At 45.6% G+C, this 19,530-nt stretch overlaps 1 protein-coding gene across 8 annotated transcripts in view; it reads left to right on the top strand.

Moving 5' to 3' along the window:
• Positions 1-1,520: 1,520 nt before the first annotated feature.
• LOC137795407 (cyclin-dependent kinase-like 5) overlaps positions 1,521-19,530 on the top strand; it is a 24,638-nt gene continuing 6,628 nt past the window's right edge. For 4 of the 8 annotated variants that reach the window (XM_068592855.1, XM_068592853.1, XM_068592856.1 and 1 more), the window contains exons 1-12: positions 1,524-1,713; positions 2,518-2,910; positions 4,004-4,177; positions 5,450-5,484; positions 11,946-11,991; positions 12,084-12,220; positions 12,491-12,611; positions 13,392-13,451; positions 14,467-14,557; positions 15,578-15,767; positions 17,345-17,425; positions 18,526-18,692. In XM_068592855.1, coding sequence (XP_068448956.1) covers positions 4,114-4,177; positions 5,450-5,484; positions 11,946-11,991; positions 12,084-12,220; positions 12,491-12,611; positions 13,392-13,451; positions 14,467-14,557; positions 15,578-15,767; positions 17,345-17,425; positions 18,526-18,692 — 992 coding nt within the window. In that variant the 5' untranslated portion in view covers positions 1,524-1,713; positions 2,518-2,910; positions 4,004-4,113. Of the gene's footprint in view, positions 1,714-2,517; positions 2,911-4,003; positions 4,178-5,449; positions 5,485-11,945; positions 11,992-12,083; positions 12,221-12,490; positions 12,612-13,391; positions 13,452-14,466; positions 14,558-15,577; positions 15,768-17,344; positions 17,426-18,525; positions 18,693-19,530 lie in introns of all 8 variants that reach the window. The other 4 variants (XM_068592851.1, XM_068592849.1, XM_068592850.1 and 1 more) reach the window with 4 other exon arrangements.

Below are 19,530 nucleotides of genomic sequence, written 5' to 3'. Positions count from 1 at the left end.
AAAACAAAGGTATAATCACAGCCCTTTGACATCTGAAGTGAGACATTTATTAAACACAATGCTGAAAAAAGAGTGAAAGAAGGAACAGAAAACCTTTTGTTCAATGAAGATAAACTGTTTCATCAAAGTAAACCGACATTGTGATAAAGTTTCCACTAGTTGAGTGGAGAAAACAGGATAAAATACATTCTATATGCACTTGAGCGGAGAAAGCGGACAAAAGCAAATTTTAGTGTGCCCTTCAAGTGGAGAAAACGGGATGAAGCACATTCAGTTTGCTCTCAAGCGGAGAAAAAAGGATAAACGGCATTCTAATGTGCCCTTATGTGAAGGAAATGGGATAAAGTGCATTCTAATTTGCCGTTTAAGTGGAGAAAACGGGATGAAATGTGTTCTAGTGTGCCCCTGAGTGGAGAAAATGGGATAAAGCATGATCTAGTTTGCCCTTGAGCAGAGAAAATTGGATAAAGCACGTTTTAGTGTGCCTTTGTGTGGAGAAAATGGGATAAAGCGCATTCTAGTGTTTCTCTGAGCGGAGAAAACGTGATAAAGTGCTTTCTCGTGTGCCATTCAAGTGGAGAAAACGGGATGAAAAGCATTCTAGTGTGCCCTGGAGTGGAGAAAACGGGATAAAGCGTGTTTTATTGTGCCCTTAAGTGGAGAAAACGGGAAAAACATGTTCTAGTGAGAAAACGAGTGTGGCCGCTGAAGTGCCCTTTCATTGGAGAAAACGGGATGAAGTGCCCTCCAGGGTGCCCTTCTAGCCTACAAAGGAGACGCAGCGCCACCAGCAGCCCCTCTGACGGAGTAAATGTGCTTAAGATGCTGCAGCGAGCCCACACAGCGGAGAAAACACGATGCCGAGTCACAGGCTTCCCCGTCTGCATGAAACTTTCTGAGGGCTGTTGCGCCCACGACGTGCAGCTGCTGCCCTTTATATCTTTTAGCCCCTCCCCCTCAGACCCTTTATATCTTTTAGCCCCTCCCCTTCATACTTTTACATCTTTTAGCCCCTCCCCTTCATACCTTTACATCTTTTAGCCCCTCATCTCAGACCTTTATATCCTTAACCCCTCTCAGCCAGGCCTGAGTCCGCCTCTGGTTTAGTGAGGGTTGAAAAACGACTTGCTTCCCTTGAGCAAGGCAGATAAATAAAATAAAGATGTGTGTCTGTTGATGAATTGTGTTGATTTATAATGTATGTTGTGCTTTATATTTACCATGATGCTTGATACAGCGTGTGTAGATTATGTTATGGTGCTGATAGCAGGGTGGGATCTTGTGTATTATGTAATTGAGAAATTAGAACAATAATATCCCACCTCATACGAAACACCCTCAGACCGCAAAACAGCGCGCGCCCCCTTGTTGCTGCCGTTCTGCTCTCTGATTGGACCAAACGAAGGGGGCGTGCGCATAAACAAAGCGCTTCTCCCGCTCCCATTGGCCCGTCGCCGCGTCGCTCAGCCGTTGCCTGGCGACCTGCCCGCGCGCACGGCTCGTCACCCGCTTCAGCAGCGACCCCGAGCTGCTGCAGGAGAACTCCTCCGCGCTGGGAGGACGATCTGCGGGCCCCGGTCCAGCGTTTTCTCCCCCAGCAGGGACCGAGTGAGTACCGTCATTTCATCTCTAAACGCTCAGAAGGACCGCGAGCCTCAAAGTAAACATGTCGGCGGTGCCTTCACCTCCACACCGCGAGTCCGGCAGCTTCAGGTTTGTGTTTTTTCTCCAGCTAATTTAAACACGCAAAAAAATATGTTTGTGATTTAAAAGGCAGAACCGCGTCGTGACATGTAGTTTATATGACTTGTTGGTTTTATTCCTGCTGCTCTGCATTGCAACGCGTTCATCCTGCGGGGAGGTCGTAGTTAACGCACACACTTGAACGCAGCGTTTACAGTCCAGCTCGCACCAGGGTCCATGTTAAAAACAGTCGTTTTAAGACCCGTTTGGTGTGTCTGCTTTGCTGCTGCTGGTGTGAGGGAACCAGCAGCAACAGTGTGGGACTCATCCACACGAGCTCTGTTGTTTATTTTAAACATCATAATCACAATGTCATATTTTCACAAGAAATGTAAATATTTGCTGGTTGTTTAAAAAAAGATTTTTTTTTTGTTGTTGCCAAAAAAATGTGTTGTCAAAGTGCCTAAAATGGCAGTGACGTAGACTGGATGCTTTTGGTTCTGCAAAAAAATCTTCCCACTATGAGTCATTTTTACTGATCACAAAAAAAACAATCATGTGTATAGATAATGTAAATGTGAGAAGAGCAATTGATCACAAGATGAGGTCTAATAAAAATAAAAAGCTCTGCATTTTGAATACCACAGACTCGCTCCATTACCACGCATGAGTCATTCTGTTGAGAGAGACCAAATATATGATCCACACAGCATTCCTGCTCATATTAGCCTCCTCGGGTCGGGGGCCTGCAGAGTATTTGGCGGAAAAAAAAGCTGCATGCCACTGTGTGTAGGTTGTGAAAGGCTTCTTCTTCTTGTCTTTCTCCTCCTGCAGCCATTATCTTGCATCATCCTCATCCTCCTCAAGTTCACCTACAGTTTGCCATCAGTTCACTGGTGTTGATGTGCGTTCAAGGCTTCAGAGTTCATCCTGGTTTGCAGAGGTTGTTGTCTGATCCTGATGAGCCCCGGAGAGCCTGTAGGTTACGGTCTGGAGAGCGACGGAGGAGACGAGATGGAGAAAGTGGTGTCGGGGAGTCTTGTCTGATTCAATGAGAGCGAGGAGGAGAGCGTGGACGCCAGCAGAGGAGCTTTGATCACATTACCGGACTGCGTGGTGCTGATTCACCCTCCGAAAACTAAGAGGAGAAGGTGGGAACACAGAGGGGAGAGCAGCTTGTGTCTTTCCCCCCCATTGTGTTCATAATGTACAGTAAATGATGAAAAGGTATGAAATATGACGCTTCAATTTGTTTTATGTAAGTCAAATTATAGGGCCGTGTTACTGTTTGAGCACATGAAGCGTCAGCGAGAGAAACCAGTTGTATAATCGTATGTTTTCCGCGGCTCCGGGGGAGATTACTGGAGTCTGGCTGAGATAACCCCGGTGATGTCATCGGGTTATCTCGAGTGAAACTTGAAACAGAAAGCGTGTGTTTGCTCGGTGGCATGAAGTTTGACAGGCAGGGGATGAATTCCTCTTTCAGGTGCATTCTGGGACCCGGTGTGACCTCCTAATCAGTGCCGGTTGACTCACGGTTTCTATTTGAGGGCAAACAGTTTACGGAATAAACATTTATTTATCAAACTGTTTACTTTGGTCACGTGACGAGTACAAAAGAAAATGTCCGTTGTTGGCGGAGTGATTATTAGAGTGTGAGACACCAGCCCAACCGTTGGCTAATTTTCTGTTACCATTGTAGCATCAAAGCATGCTGGAAGTAGCCAGCTAGCCAGCTATCTTACTTACCCACTGTCCGCTAGCTAGCTTGATAATTCAACCATGCTTTTTAAAGTGCACAGGTTACAGAAAATTAGCCGATTTAAGTTGTCACTCTTCCATTGTGCTGTACGCCAGCCCAACATTTGGCTCTTCTTTTTTTTTTTACCAGTGTAGCATCAAACCATGGCGGCAGTAGCTAGCTAGCTCACTTACCCACTGTCCACTTGCTAGCTTAATAATTCAACCATGCTTTAGTGTTGCACTGGTTACAGAAAATGAGCCGTTACGAGCAGCGCTGCTAACGTTACTAGCTCTCCTCCTGTTGGTTCTCCATTAGCGGCGCTGCTAACGTTACTAGCTCTCCTCCTGTTGGTTCTCCATTAGCGGCGCTGCTAACGTTACTAGCTCTCCTCCTGTTGGTTCTCCATTAGCGGCGCTGCTAACGTTACTAGCTCTCCTCCTGTTGGTTCTCCGTTAGCGAGACAACACTGATTGGCTGTTTACAAAGTCACATGATCAGATTCACTTCTGGCTGCTAGCTGAAGCTAACTGGAAGCTAGCTGTGGTGTGTATTAATCTGCACACGTCTTTCCTGCAGGTGACCCCTGAAGGAGGCATGTGGTGGATGTTATGGCTTCCAGCCGGCCGCCTCCCGCCGCCCCGTAGGCCCGAGCCCCGCGCGCCGCCCGCCGCCCGCCCTTTGACTTCATGAAGATCCCCGACATCGGTGATGTGATGAATAAATTTGAAGTCCTTGGGATCGTGGGTGAAGGTGAGGCTTTTTCAGTTCACGATCGTTTCATGTTTTTATTAATATTAAATGTTCCTGCAGAACAAACGCCGCTCACAGCTCAGCTGCTCGACGAGGTCGAGGAGGTTTTGTTTTGTTTTTAAACCACGAACACATCAGCGATGCTGTGACCTGAGTTCACACTCTTTGTGTTGTTGTTGTTGTTGTTGTTGGAGAAATGAAGAGGTGGATTGTGGGATACCGTTTCATTGTTGTAAATATCAATGGGGGCTAATTTACTAGTTCAATCCTGTGTGTGTGTGTGTGTGTGTGTGTGTGTGTGTGTGTGTGTCATAGATTTTTCCTCTGTGATCTGGAGGTCACTCAATGTCGTTCCTCTTTCAGGACGCAGAGATTCTCTGATGCTGTTGAAAACAAATATATGTCTATACAGTATTTATACGTAAGCGTGTGTGTATGTATTTGTGTGTGTGTGTGTGTGTGTATATATGTGAGGTGGTTTCTGTTGATAAACCCTTGAGTAATATTCTCCCTCAACTTGAGTAATTTAGTTATTGTGACGTCATTCTCATATTTCAGTGGCATTAAAAACAAGTCGTGGAGTCTTAAATCTGACTTTCTGCTGTTGGATCAGATATAAACGCGTGCGAGGCGACTTCCTGTTCAACCCGGAGGGCTTCATGACATCAGAACCAAGGAGCTTGCCAACACTTGTGTCCTACTTTTCTGAGCCACCTGTTATGTTATCGCGGGGGATGCGTTTCCTTTTTTCATGTCAACATGTGAGAAGCGTTTATGAAAAATAAAAAGCACATTTAACCCTCTGAACTCTGAACCCGCCGGCTGGATGTAAAAACACGTTTTCTTTCAACAATTGCTCAAAAAGTGACACCGTTGGAAGCTGTAAAATCATTCGATGTTCATCTTCCCGACGGTCCTTGAACACGTCATGTGTGACGAAAGCTTTAGAAAAAAAAATCAACCGAAACGAAGCTTAAAATGTGAATATTTCATCACACATATTTTATTTTATTCTATTCCCCAAAATAAACCGTAAAAAATTAATATTCATCACGTGGAGCCTCCATTTTATTTCCCATTGCTTGTGGACACTTAACATTGTGTGTATTGGTTATATTGTTCAACTAAATTTAAATTGTGTTTTTCTTTTGTTATGATTTATTTCATTCGAGCTGTGTGAAAAGTAAGAGTTTGAAATCCATGAATACTTTGAATATTCCTGAAAATGTTAGCTGTGTGAGTCTCATTTTACCGTTTGCTTCTCTTTTCAAGGTGCCTATGGTGTTGTTCTGAAGTGCCGACACAAGGTAAGAATCCTCCATCACTTGTTAAAAAATATAAAATCCATATTGTCTTTATTTAAAAACATTTTCTCTTTGAAGCCATTTGTGACTTTCAAGCCCTGCTAGCATCTGTTAGCCCTGCTAGCGTCTGTTAGCATCTGTTAAGAGTCTGGTGATATTCCATGAACATTCTTTGAATTGATCCTTTCGTCCACTGAACTCCAAAAGATTTAAAAAGATTAAAAAAGGCATCATGTGAGCGACACGCTCCGCTTAGCGGCTCCTTCCTTCATGTCCATGAACGAAGGCGTGAGCCGGCCCCACATGCATGAATAAATACTCACAAGAACCCAAATATGGGTTCATTCACGGCTGAAAATAGTCCCGAACAAATACAGTTTTTACTCCTATAAAAGTAACATCTGCTAAACACATGAAGCATAGACTTCTATACAACCAGAGGAGTCGCCCCCTGGTGGTCAGGAGAGAGAATGCAGCTTTAACACATGAAGCATAGACTTCTATACAACCAGAGGAGTCGCCCCCTGGTGGTCAGGAGAGAGAATGCAGCTTTAACACATGAAGCATAGACTTCTATACAACCAGAGGAGTCGCCCCCTGGTGGTCAGGAGAGAGAATGCAGCTCTAACACATGAAGCATAGACTTCTATACAACCAGAGGTCTCCTTGAAGCTCGTGTGAGAAGCTGAGGTTGCGGTGGCTCGTTCAGAAGGTGAATCAGGCTCAGCCTGATGACGGCTCTGTCGTTCAGGCCGAGGCGGCGCTGCTCGCCACACAGCAGACGGCGGCCGTTGCTTTGTCTGCAACACGTTTATCTTTCACTCATTTCTGCCAGAATGCTTCGTCGTCCTCGTGAATATTCATCACTCAGCGTCTGCAGGCGTTTCAGATCAGGTAGCTCTGAAGCCAGCTGCTCCGTGCTGGAGAGCAACAGTTATCAATATTGGCAGGTTTCTAATCACACTTCTGATGGATTGACTTTGATTTCTGACTCAATATTGTCATTTTGGCCCATGAGGTTGTTTGAATAGTTATTATTGGCTGCGTCACGACTCCATCAGACTTTATTTTATGAAACTATTACCTCATTACACTTTCATTATGTCTCTGGCACACAGCAAAAGAACTGTGTGTGTGTTTGTGTCTGTGTGTGTGTGTGTGTGTGTGTGTGTGTGTGTGTGTGTGTGTGTGTGTGTCTGTGTGTCTGTGTGTGTGTGTCTGTGTGTGTGTGTGATCAATATGAACCAGTGCCATCTGGAAAGCGTCATATTGTTGGTGTGAATGAACAAAAGGGCTAACTCTATGCTGCATGAATATGTGTATACAGATATGTGTGTATACACACACACATAATTATGTATATATATATATATATATATATATGTATATATATATATTTATGTATATATATGTATTTATTTATTTATTTATATATATATATATATATATATTTATGTATGTGTGTGTGTGTGTATATATATATATTTATATATATATATATATATATATATATATATATATATATATTTATATATATTTATATATATATATATATATATAGCAGCTAGCATAGCAGCTCACGGGAGCGACGTGTTCCTGAGAAAAGTTTTCCCGCCTAAACAAACACTTGTTTGTTTGCGTCTCAGGACTCGGATCAGCTGAGAGAAAGTTCTGAGTGAAAGTAATCAGCTCGTGTGGGAGGAAACAGAACAAATATATAACTCAATCTGCCTCCTCCGTTCTTCTCAAATGTCTCATTTCAGGAGAAATGTGCAAATCAGTAAATATGCACATGATTAGAAAGGAGCGCTGTGTCTTTGGGTAAAGAGCACAGAACGTTTACACGTCGGTGTAAAGTACTATTATTATTACTGCTATTAGTTTTATTTGTTTTTCTTAGGTATTATGTCAGAGACAGATGGATCACCTTGGCAACAATAGTGCTAAAAGTTGTTTTCTCTCCAGCGTTTTATGTCACGTTTGAGTCCTTTAAGTCCTATTAGCCCTGCTAACAGACGCTAGCAGTGCTAACAGACGCTAGGAGGGCTTTACCAACATCCTCACCTCTCTTTCTGTAATTAGCTTGCATGCTAACAAACACAATCTGTGTGGTTTCATGAAGTCTTGACTCGCTTCCGCCTGAATTTAAGAAAACATTTTCTCATCACAGAGAAACCTGAACTTGTTCTTTTCTTGACCCATTTATGAGAAATGAATAAAAGATGAACCAGAACGACGAGACAAACGCTTCTGACATTCTGAGTGTTTAACAATGAATAATTAATACAATACAAATACAAAATACATGTCATTATTTCTAATTCAAATTAAAATGTTAAGCATTTAAAAAATTTTTAATGTAATATTTTTTTTGCAAAATTCAAATTGTAAAACATTTAAAATAATAAAATACAAAATGTATTCTTTTTTTAAATACAATGTAAAACATTTAAAATAAGACAATGAAAATGTAATTAAAATATGTACATTTAAATTAAAATGTCAAACATTTAAAATAAGAAAATTAAAAAAGTTCCATTTAAATTGGTTTGTGAACAAGTTTCCTTCCAGTGCATCCTGATTAATATTTAAACAAATGGGCAGCAGATGTTTTTACATCCACTTGTTCATAACAACATAAACACAGTGAACACGCATGCCATTCACATGTTGTGAGGCGTTCAAGGTCCGCGTGGGCGGATGCATTCCAGCGCTTGAATAGACTCAGATTATCATGTGCATGTCGGTGAACGGCGTCCTCTCCGCTGCCATGCTTTTCTAAATCCATCCGCGCGCTCGCGTGTAAGTATTCCAGTGAAGGAACCTCAGTGAAGGAACCTCAGTGAAGGAACCTCAGTGAAGGAACCTCAGAGAAGGAACCTCAGTGAAGGAACCTCAGTGAGACGTTCTGTGTTCTGTGTTCTGAGAGCAGCTGAGGTGTTGATCAAATACAGACGTTTACCTCCATGTGAGCCTGCTGGGCTGTGTAAATGTGTGTATATAGATATACACACATATCTACATATCTATATATCTATATATATATATATATATCTATATATATATCTATATATATAGATATATATATATATATATATCTATATATATAGATATATAGATATATATATAGATAGATATCTATATATAGATAGATAGATAGATATATATAGATATATATAGATATATATATATACATATATATATATAGATATATATATATATATATATATATATACATATATATATATATATATATATACACACGAGCCGTTGACGCACCAAACTGCACTGGATTTACTATAAAAAGAACAGTTTCCATGGATGTTTGTTTTGAGCCTCAGAGACTTTGAGGTGAAACGTCTTAAAATTTAAAATCTGCACCGCTGATGTCAAGAAAAGAGACCGGAGAGCGACTCTGGTTGTATAGAAGTCTATGCTTCATGTGTTAAAGCTGCATTCTCTCTCCTGACCACCAGGGGGCGACTCCTCTGGTTGTATAGAAGTCTATGCTTCATGTGTTAAAGCTGCATTCTCTCTCCTGACCACCAGGGGGCGACTCCTCTGGTTGTATAGAAGTCTATGCTTCATGTGTTGAAGCTGCATTCTCTCTCCTGACCACCAGGGGGCGACTCCTCTGGTTGTATAGAAGTCTATGCTTCATGTGTTAAAGCTGCATTCTCTCTCCTGACCACCAGGGGGCGACTCCTCTGGTTGTATAGAAGTCTATATAAGTGACTCTACTTCTCTCTTGATGTATTCCCTCAGTAAACATTGTAAACATGAGTTTATGTCTCAATCTCTAGTTTCTAGTCTTCTTCTATACAGCATGATGTTCATTTAGTACTTTATGGTCTGCTAGAGTCAAACAGACCATAACAAAGGACCGCTTTAGGGGCGGGGCTACCAGGTGATTGACAGGTCCCTCCATCACGCCTCTTCAGTCCACATATATTTCTATACTTCACGTGAGTCACCGTCCTGTTTGTCTCCATCAGAAACTCTTTTTTTAAGATCTTTCATGTCTTTCATCTCCTCGGCGTCACATGCTCAGGTTGCGTAACCGATGGCGCTTTTCCCTTCAGATAACAGAGCGGATGCCGGTGGCTTAAATCTGGTTCCTCCTAAATAAGCCGAGCCGCTGTCAGAGCCTCGGAGATGTATTTAGAGAACGAGCCCGTCTGTCCGCCCCCTTTGAAGGGATCGGTTATTTTCTGCTCCCAGTGAGAGAAACTGGGACAGCAGAGAGGAAGCGTTCCAGCTCTAACTGGGTCACCTTGAGGGAGCAGCAGGCGTCCAGCAGCGAGGACGAAGACCAGCACGTCTTCCTCCCTCCGAGACCAGACTAATTCTGCAGGCTGAGACACGCCCACCTGTTGGTTTACCTTGTGACTCATACGCCGTTCTCAAGGTCAATAACCACAATAATGATAATACACAGATGTATAAAATAATACTCATTATTTTAAAAAGAAAAAAGAAGAAAAAAAATATATAATATTTTATATATATATATATATATATATATATTTATATATATATATATATATATATATATATATATATATATATATATATAAAATATATAATTATATGTAAAATATTTTGTTATAATTAATATTATTATATAAAATAATAACTGATAATATACAGTATATTTTATATACATATATATATATATATATACATATATATATATATATATATATATATATATATATATATATATATATATATATATATATATATATATATATATATACACATATACATAAAAAATAAATAATGATAATTATATATAAAATTTATATAATCGGGCCTCTAAAGTCTGCCTCACCTGTGGGCCTCACCTGTGGGCCTCACCTGTGGGCCCCTGCGTGGCCCTGAGGTTCTCCTTGAGGTTCTCCTCTGCTGCGTATCGACGTCGAGCTTCTTGTATTCATTGTTTCCCGCGGCCTCAATAGAAAGTCCATGCGTCTCAATGTCGCGTTCAGGGCTTCAGTTTTCTGCAGAACTTTGGCAGCGAGGCTCTTCTGAGACCGCGGGTGAAGCGAAAGGTACCGCTGACTAACTGTGTGAATAAGTTAGTGATTAATTATGGTCTTTTCTCATCTCCAGTGGGAGATATTTACATGATTATAGAAGCGATGCGTCTGTGTCTCCGCTGTGAATTGTGAGAAACTGACCAATTATCTTAAAGTGCAAGATTTAGTCACAACTTCATCATTTAAAATGACTCATTAACACTTAACCACCAGAAACTTCACTTCTCTCTGACTCTCATGGCACCGAGCCTCAGGGGCCGGACCTCAGGAGGGAATCGAACCGCCGCTCCCGTTCGACCCGAGGGTTAACCCGGTGGTGGGAGCAGGACGCAATATGTATTTATATATCAATAATATGTATTGATATATAAATACAGGCTTCCACGCTTTGGTTCTCTCCCACTCAGACGAGCCTCGCAGGCCGTCGCCACGCGGGAATTCCTGCAGAGCTTAAAATAAATCAGTGCAACAGGAATGTTGAGAGCAGGTCGTGAGCACGCACGTGAGCGTGCACGTGAGCGCGCACGTGAGCGCGCACGTGAGCGCGCACGTGAGCATGCATGTACGTGAGCACGCATACGCCGTACGCAGCGGAGACTTGATCGCCCGGAGCTGTTAACAAAGGAAAGATTAATGCAAACACAAGTGATTCGCCTTCATTCTAATGGTTTGATGCTGCATTCAGGGTCTCTCACGGTGCTGCGTTCAGGGTCTCTCACGATGCAATAATGACTTAGTATCTTAAGATAATGACTTAGTATCTCAAGACTGACTCAGCGGTCCGGTGCTGCCGGTGGTCCGGTGGTCCGGTGCTGCCGGTGGTCCGGTGCTGCCGGTGCTGCCGGTGCTGCCGGTGCTGCCGGTGGTCCGGTGCTGCCGGTGGTCCGGTGGTCCGGTGCTGCCGGTGGTCCGGTGCTGCCGGTGGTCCGGTGCTGCCGGTGGTCCGGTGCTGCCGGTGCTGCCGGTGGCTTCCTGAAGTGGAGCACGCTGAGAGCCAGAGGCAGAAATACCCGGCTAACTAGGACATGTGGAGAAACGGGGCTAGCGGCGGGAGGCGTCTCCACCTCGGCGGCTCCTTTGTTTGCTCACATTGATTTGTGTCGCTCACGCTGAGAAACAAGCCACAAAAGATTGTTTCTGCAGAATCTTTGTGTCGTAAATGTTCCATTTTTAGAGCAGCCAAAGTCCTGTTTGCACTGGACTCATTTTACCAGCGCCACATCACACTGGTTCAAGATAAAACATCAAGTACGATGAATAGGGGTGAAAATCCTGCCTGTCAGACGCTGCCCTGGGTCTACAGAGCCCTGGCGGTGGGTCCTCTGCCTGTCAGACGCTGCTCTGGGCCCACAACACCCCTGAGTGACGTTTAAACAGACGCATTAATTGATAGATTTTTCTCTCTGTTGTTTTTTTCTTCAGGACACCAATGAAATCGTTGCCATTAAAAAATTCAAGGACAGCGAAGGTAAGTGGACGACAGAGAAAGTCATCTTCATCACCTCACCTTGGCCTCATCGTGGCCCTGACTCCGCCCCCTTGTGTCTCACGTCCAATCAGAAAATGAGGAGGTCAAAGAAACGACGCTGCGCGAGCTCAAGATGCTCCGCACCCTGAAGCAGGAGAACATCGTGGAGCTGAAAGAGGCGTTCAGGAGACGAGGGAAGCTGTACCTCGTGTTCGAGTATGTGGAGAAGGTGAGGCGAGGGGGGAGGCGGCCAGCAGCAGCCAGCGCTGAGGCGCCTTCATGAGTAAAGACGACCGCAGATGTAGAAACAGTAACACAACCAGCAGTTAACGCACCTGATGCACACAACCCTAACAACCCTCTGTGGGAAAGACGCCATCAGTTAATCCACCAGGAAGTCTGTTAATCAGGCTGAAGCCTGAGATTCTTCTTCTTCTTCTTCTTCTTCTTCTTTTCTCCTCCTCCTCCTCCTCCTCACTGTCTTGTGGTTCTCCTTCAGAACATGCTGGAGCTGCTGGAGGAGTTGCCCAACGGCGTGCCGACGGACAAAGCTCGCAGCTACATCTACCAGCTGATCCGAGCCATCCACTGGTGCCACAAGCACGACATCGTGCACCGAGGTACCAGCTCCTCTTCCTCCTCCTCCTCTTCCTCCTCCTCCTCCCTCTTCATCAGGACGCGTGGAGACCCCGAGAGGGCTCCAGTGAGGCGGAGGAGAGGCGTTCAGGCTCCTGCACAGACGGCCGTATTTACACACTTCGCCATCTGTGCTCCGCTTTGAACAAACAGGGAAAAAACACACAATGCTGCACATGAAGAGGGTGAACACATGAACTACACATCACCATGAAACCCACCACTCACACTGACAGGAGGGTTCATGGTTATTGTGCATGTTAGAATGTGTTTAAATATGCTAATGAGGCGTTACGAGACGGTACCTTTTGGTGAATTCAGGAGAAATCTACAGACGCAAACAGGTTAAATAAATGTTGTCTTTCCTCTCGTCTGATAAATCGACCAGCGCATGAAGAACAGCGTTCCTCTCTCGGTTCTCTCGGTTCTCTGACGTGTTCTCAATGTTCACGAGACGATGAGTTTTTAGGATAGTGGTCGGCAGCGGAGCAAGAAGCCCAGATGGCCTGTGAGCCATTTGGCACCTGAATGCAACATGGCATCCAAAGGGCCCGCAGTGCACACACACACACACACACAAAGAGACACAATCACACACACAGACACACACACAGAAAAACCATCAGATCTGATGTAGGTTGTTTGTTGTTTATAATCTGTGAATTTTTAGAATTCACAGATTCTTTGATTCTTTTCTTTGAGGTGAACATGTTGAGTGATGATGTCATCGTGATGCCCCTCCCCCATCTGCTCCCTCTCCTCAGACATAAAGCCGGAGAACCTTCTCATCAGCGCCGCCGACGTCCTGAAGCTCTGTGACTTTGGTGAGCGCCTCCTTCGTGAGCGACGTGTAAAAAGCAGCGCTGTGCACAGAGCTTTGTGTTTGGCTGCGTCCGGCTCTCTGACGCTCCGGTGTGCAGCCGTGCGTCCTTTCCCTCATCGCGTGTTGGGAAAACAAGCCCGGCGGCGCGCGGCGGTCCAATCTGGTCGCGCCACAACATCACCATGATGTCGGCAATCTGGAGCGAGAGACTGGAGAACCCGCTGTGAGCCCAACGGCACCGGGAGAACCGACAGGAAGGCCCAACGCTCCTGCTGAGGAGGGTCACGGCTCACTGAGCGCTCACTGCTCCTGCACTGTGATGCCCCTAGTGGACACCAGGAGAACTACATGTATTATCTCTATAACACAGCAGTGATGCCCCTAGTGGACACCAGGAGAACTACATGTATTATCTCTATAATACAGCAGTGATGCCCCTAGTGGACACCAGGAGAACTACATGTATTATCTCTATAACACAGCAGTGATGCCCCTAGTGGACACCAGGAGAACTACATGTATTATCTCTGTAATACAGCAGTGATGCCCCTAGTGGACACCAGGAGAACTACATGTATTATCTCTATAATACAGCAGCGATGCCCCTAGTGGACACCAGGAGAATAGCCTGAAAGTCCAGGACGCTGTATTTAACTTTTGAAATAAAAGAATGGATGATTTAAAGCTGTGATGGGTTCAAACATTCTGGTGTTACCGGGTCTGTATTCATGCCATACGCATCAACACAGACAAAATAACTGAAAAAAGTGGGAAATGCCCCTCGTGATGTCTCTCTTGAACTACTTTTGCCCGTGCAATGTGTCACCACAGCGCTCCTCATCTCTCCTGCGTTACTGCAGCTTTTCACCAACTCGACTGCTTCATAACTTACACCTCTGAATCCTAATGAGCGTCCAGAGAGCTGCAGTCATTTTTTTCCCGGTGTCTCAGCATGTCGAGCATATCATAAAGCTCCTCATTATACCGTATTGCCTCCCTCTGTCTTCTCTTGCCAGGCTTCGCACGTAATCTCTCCGAAGGGACGGATGCCAATTACACCGAGTACGTGGCCACGAGATGGTACCGCTCTCCAGAGCTCCTGCTCGGGTACGTCTGCGAAGCTTTCACGCCCCGTCCACACGTATGCAGAGAGAAAGATCGACATTTTCTGACAAGCTTCGGCCTCTCGTCTACACGGGAAAACAACCACTGAACAGGAAGTGACCATATTTGTACTGTGGATGAGTGACGTAGGGACGGCGTCTACAGTTCTGTCAATCACCTTATATAGCTTTAACACATGAAGCATAGACTTCTATACAACCAGAGGAGTCGCCCCCTGGTGGTCAGGAGAGAGAATGCAGCTTTAACACATGAAGCATAGACTTCTATACAACCAGAGGAGTCTCCCTCTGGTGGTCAGGAGAGAGAATGCAGCTTTAACACATGAAGCATAGACTTCTATACAACCACAGGAGCCACCCCCTAGTGGTCAGGAGAGAGAATGCAGCTTTAACACATGAAGGATAGACTTCTATACAACCAGAGGAGTCGCCCCCTGGTGGTCAGCAGAGAGAATGCAGCTTTAACACATGAAGCATAGACTTCTATACAACCAGAGGAGTCGCCCCCTGGCGGCCAGTGGAGAGAATGCAGCTTTAAGACATGAAGCATAGACTTCTATACAACCAGAGGAGTCGCCCCCTGGTGGTCAGGGGAGGTTATGCAGCTTTAACACATGAAACATAGACTTCTATACAACCAGAGGAGTCGCCCCCTGGTGGTCAGGAGAGAGAATGCAGCTTTAACACATGAAGGATAGACTTCTATACAACCAGAGGAGTCGCCCCCTGGTGGTCAGGAGAGAGAATGCAGCTTTAACACATGAAGGATAGACTTCTATACAACCAGAGGAGCCGCCCTCTGGTGGTCAGCAGAGAGAATGCAGCTTCAACACATGAAGGATAGACTTCTATACAACCAGAGGAGCCGCCCTCTGGTGGTCAGGAGAGAGAATGCAGGTTTTTAGGACACTTTTAAATTGGCTTTTAAAACGTAGAGGAGGATATCCGTCTATGTTTCCATTCTGTTCTTGACCTTGGTCACCACCTCTCCCCGGTGGTCCAGGGCTCCGTACGGGAAGGCGGTGGACATGTGGTCGGTGGGCTGCATCTTAGGGGAGCTGAGCGACGGGCAGCCGCTGTTCCCGGGAGAGAGCGAGATCGACCAGCTCTTCACCATCCAGAAGGTCCTGGGGCCGCTGCCGCCGGAGCAGATGAAGCTCTTCTACAACAACCCTCGCTTCCACGGGCTGCGGGTAACCTCGCTGACCTCTGACCCGTTGCTGCTCTCATCCTTCCATCTCTTTCTTCTTCTCTCATTTATTTTTCTGTCTCTGCTTGTTTTTCTTCTCCTGGCTGTGTGTGCTTTGCTTTCACAGTGACTCATGCTGTATCATCTTGTGGGGGGGGGGGGGGGTTGAGGTGTAGGAACAGACCTGGTCCTCTCTTTGCCTCGCTGCCCACGCCTCAAGATGTATTAGTGTTCTAACTCTGTGAGGACCTGAATGGCCACTAATGAGCTCCATGGCTCCGTACCTTCATGGCTCCATAACTTAATGGCTCCATAACTTAATGGCTTCGTGGCTTCATGGTTTCATGGCTTCATGGTTTCATAGCTTCATGGTTTCATGGCTCCATAGCTTCATGGTTTCATGGCTCCATGGCTTCATGGCTTCATGGTTTCATGGCTTCATGGCTTCATGGTTTCATGGCTCCATGGCTTCATGGCTTCATGGTTTCATGGTTTCATGGCTTTATGGCTTCATGGCTTCATGGTTTCATGGTTTCATGGCTTCATGGCTTCATGGTTTCATGGCTCCATAGCTTCATGGTTTCATGGTTTCATGGCTTCATGGTTTCATGGCTCCATAGCTTCATGGTTTCATGGCTCCATAGCTTCATGGTTTCATGGCTCCATGGCTTCATGGCTTCATGGCTTCATGGCTTCATGGCTTCATGGTTTCATGGCTCCATGGCTCCATGGCTTCATGGCTTCATGGCTTCATGGTTTCATGGCTCCATGGCTCCATGGCTTCATGGCTTCATGGTTTCATGGCTTCATGGCTTCATGGTTTCATGGCTCCATGGCTCCATGGCTTCATGGCTTCATGGTTTCATGGCTTCATGGCTCCATGGCTCCATGGCTTCATGGCTTCATGGCTTCATGGCTCCATGGCTCCATGGCTTCATGGCTTCATGGTTTCATGGCTTCATGGCTTCATGGTTTCATGGTTTCATGGCTCCATGGCTTCATGGCTTCATGGCTTCATGGCTTCATGGTTTCATGGTTTCATGGCTCCATGGCTTCATGGCTTCATGGTTTCATGGCTTCATGGCTTCATGGTTTCATGGCTCCATGGCTTCATGGCTTCATGGTTTCATGGTTTCATGGCTTTATGGCTTCATGGCTTCATGGTTTCATGGTTTCATGGCTTCATGGCTTCATGGTTTCATGGCTCCATAGCTTCATGGTTTCATGGTTTCATGGCTTCATGGTTTCATGGCTCCATAGCTTCATGGTTTCATGGCTCCATAGCTTCATGGTTTCATGGCTTCATGGTTTCATGGCTTCATGGTTTCATGGCTTCATGGTTTCATGGTTTCATGGTTTCATGGCTTCATGGCTTCATGGCTCCATCTCCAGCTCTTTTTTGTCGACTCTAAACATGTCAAAAGGAACACAGTCTCACAGCTTCATGTGTTTCATACTTTGTTCACAGACACACACAGTGATCATTCACTTATTCATCACTTGGACATTTGTTGTTGTTGCAGCAAGTTTGTGTTGTTGTGTTGTTGTTCTGCTGAGCTGTGATCCCATGTTCCTTGTCAGTTCCCTGCAGTGAATCACCCCCAAACGCTGGAGCGGAGATACCTGGGGATCATCGGCGGGGCGCTGCTGGACCTGCTGAAGGTCTGGAGTCACATCTCATGTTCTTCCTGTGGTCATTATCCGTCGTGACTGTGCGATGCCTCCTCCTCTCGCCGAGCCGCTCTGCAAACGGAGCGCTGCGTGTCATCAATGTGGGCGGTGCTTGTTGCTCTTTTCTCTCCTCCAGATAACAGAATGACTCACTGCAACACAGTGTCGTCCTCTGAGCTGCAGAGAGGACGCCGTCTCTCTCGCTGCCCGTCAGCTTCCTCGGGTCGATCTGACGCGACGCGTTTGATGACCGCTGACGCGAAGCTCCGCTGTTGTGTTGTTGTGCTGTCGTGTTGTTGTGCTGTCGTGTTGTTGTGCTGTCGTGTTGTTGTGCTGTCGTCCAGAGAAAAGTAGCCGCTATAAATAGAAGTCGAGCAAGCGATTCAGCTCGCAGTGTTATTAACTTCTGAGCCCCACAGCACCCAAAGGTGGCGGTTAAAGCCTTCTGCACCTCTTGTCCCCGTGTTCCAGTCTTATGAACCCCAAATGACTTCTCATATTATGTTGTTTCATATTAATCACTTTTATACCATAATTTGATCGTAACTATGAACATCCAGCATGATATGAGCCAGATTCCCCAAAAATGCCTCCTGGAGCGTCCCCTGGTTGTTCAACCTGAAGGTTCGGGGCCTGAACAACAGCCCACATGCTCATAACACACCTTTTGGGAAGATTAGGACCTAAAGAATCAGAATATGCAACAGAAATCCGGTGAGGAAGGAGTTTCAGTCATAAAACTGTCGTTCTGTCAAATTTGGAAAAATGACTTATTTTACGGCAAAACAATGTGCGATTCGGGCATGCTGGGTATTGAAATGTTCATCGGCTTCCGCATGTGCTGTATGAGAAACGTGCGCGGACCAGAGACGCCTCAGGACTCATAAACGTCCGACGAAAGAAAAGAATAGAGGCGCTGGGGGCTCGGGCCTGAAGGAAATGTTTTGTTGGCGAGAAAGTAATTCAGATTTCACGTCACCGCTCGGTGGCTGAAGGACAATGAAACGCAGCGGCAGCTCGACTCGGGCGATGATTGGCGGTGACTCACAGCTTGTGCTGCTTGTGCCTCTCTCTCCCTTCCCCTCCTGCAGAACCTGCTGCTGCTGAACCCGACGGAGCGCTTCCTCACCGAGCAGAGCCTGAACCACCACGCCTTCCAGACCCTGCGGCTGGTGGAGCGGCCCGGCCCGCCCACGCCAACGCCCGCTCGCTCCTCCAAGAGGAAGCCTCACCACGGAGACAACACCACCCCCAGCAGGTCAGCTGCTTGTGACGCCTCTCCCGGTGGTGCAGAAGTCAATGTCTCATGCACATGTGAACGCTGGTTTGCAGCCACAACCGCGGCAGAAAGGTTAATCTACATTCCAGTTTTCATCTGCAGTCCCCGGGCTGGTTAATAGTTAATGGTTAGAAGGTAATGGTTAACTAGAAGAGTGCAGACCTCCACCAAGGCCAAACAGCTTTTCTCACTTTGTTCATGGAAGTAAGAGATGATTCAGATCCGCCCGCAGAATGTTCTGGTTTCTTCCTTTTCCCATGCGACTAATCAAACTGACCCGCAGTGTGGTTCTTTATTTAAAATGTCATTGGAGAGGCAGGCACATTGGTGGGTGATTGAATGGAGCTGTGAGAAGAGTGAAAACATCTTTTCCACCTGAAAAAGCTTCTGTTCCGTTGTTTGTTGAGACGTAAGTGATGCTATGCTAGCTGATGCTATGCTAACATCCTCACGAGCTGCCATAGTTGCAGAAGGACATGTTTGGTTTGCATGAGCTGTAACTTCGTACTGCATTTTCTTCAACGAACACCGCAGGTACATAAACATGGCCATACTTTTGCAACCGCCAGTGGACTAAAGGCTCAACCACTTGTTTTATCTTCCCTCAGTGATGGATAGGGACTTCTTTATATGAACATCTTTGAGATGACCCCTTTATTATCATGTACATGTAGAAGAGTAGTGGTCCTACGATCGATCCCTGTGGAACACCACAGGTAAATACTCCTGGCTCGGGTACGGTGCCGTTCATATCTAACCTCCCATGACGTTACCTGTCCAGTACCTGCATGTTCAGGCCCTTTTCTCTGTGCTCCCG

The sequence above is a fragment of the Clinocottus analis genome, unplaced genomic scaffold, assembly GCF_023055335.1.
Source record: "Clinocottus analis isolate CAN_PGR_092001 unplaced genomic scaffold, fCliAna1.0.p SCAF_28, whole genome shotgun sequence".
Classification (NCBI taxonomy): Eukaryota; Metazoa; Chordata; class Actinopteri; order Perciformes; family Cottidae; genus Clinocottus; species Clinocottus analis.
The sequence above is the reverse complement of the archived record's forward strand: the minus strand, read 5'-3'. Positions and strand labels throughout refer to the sequence as shown.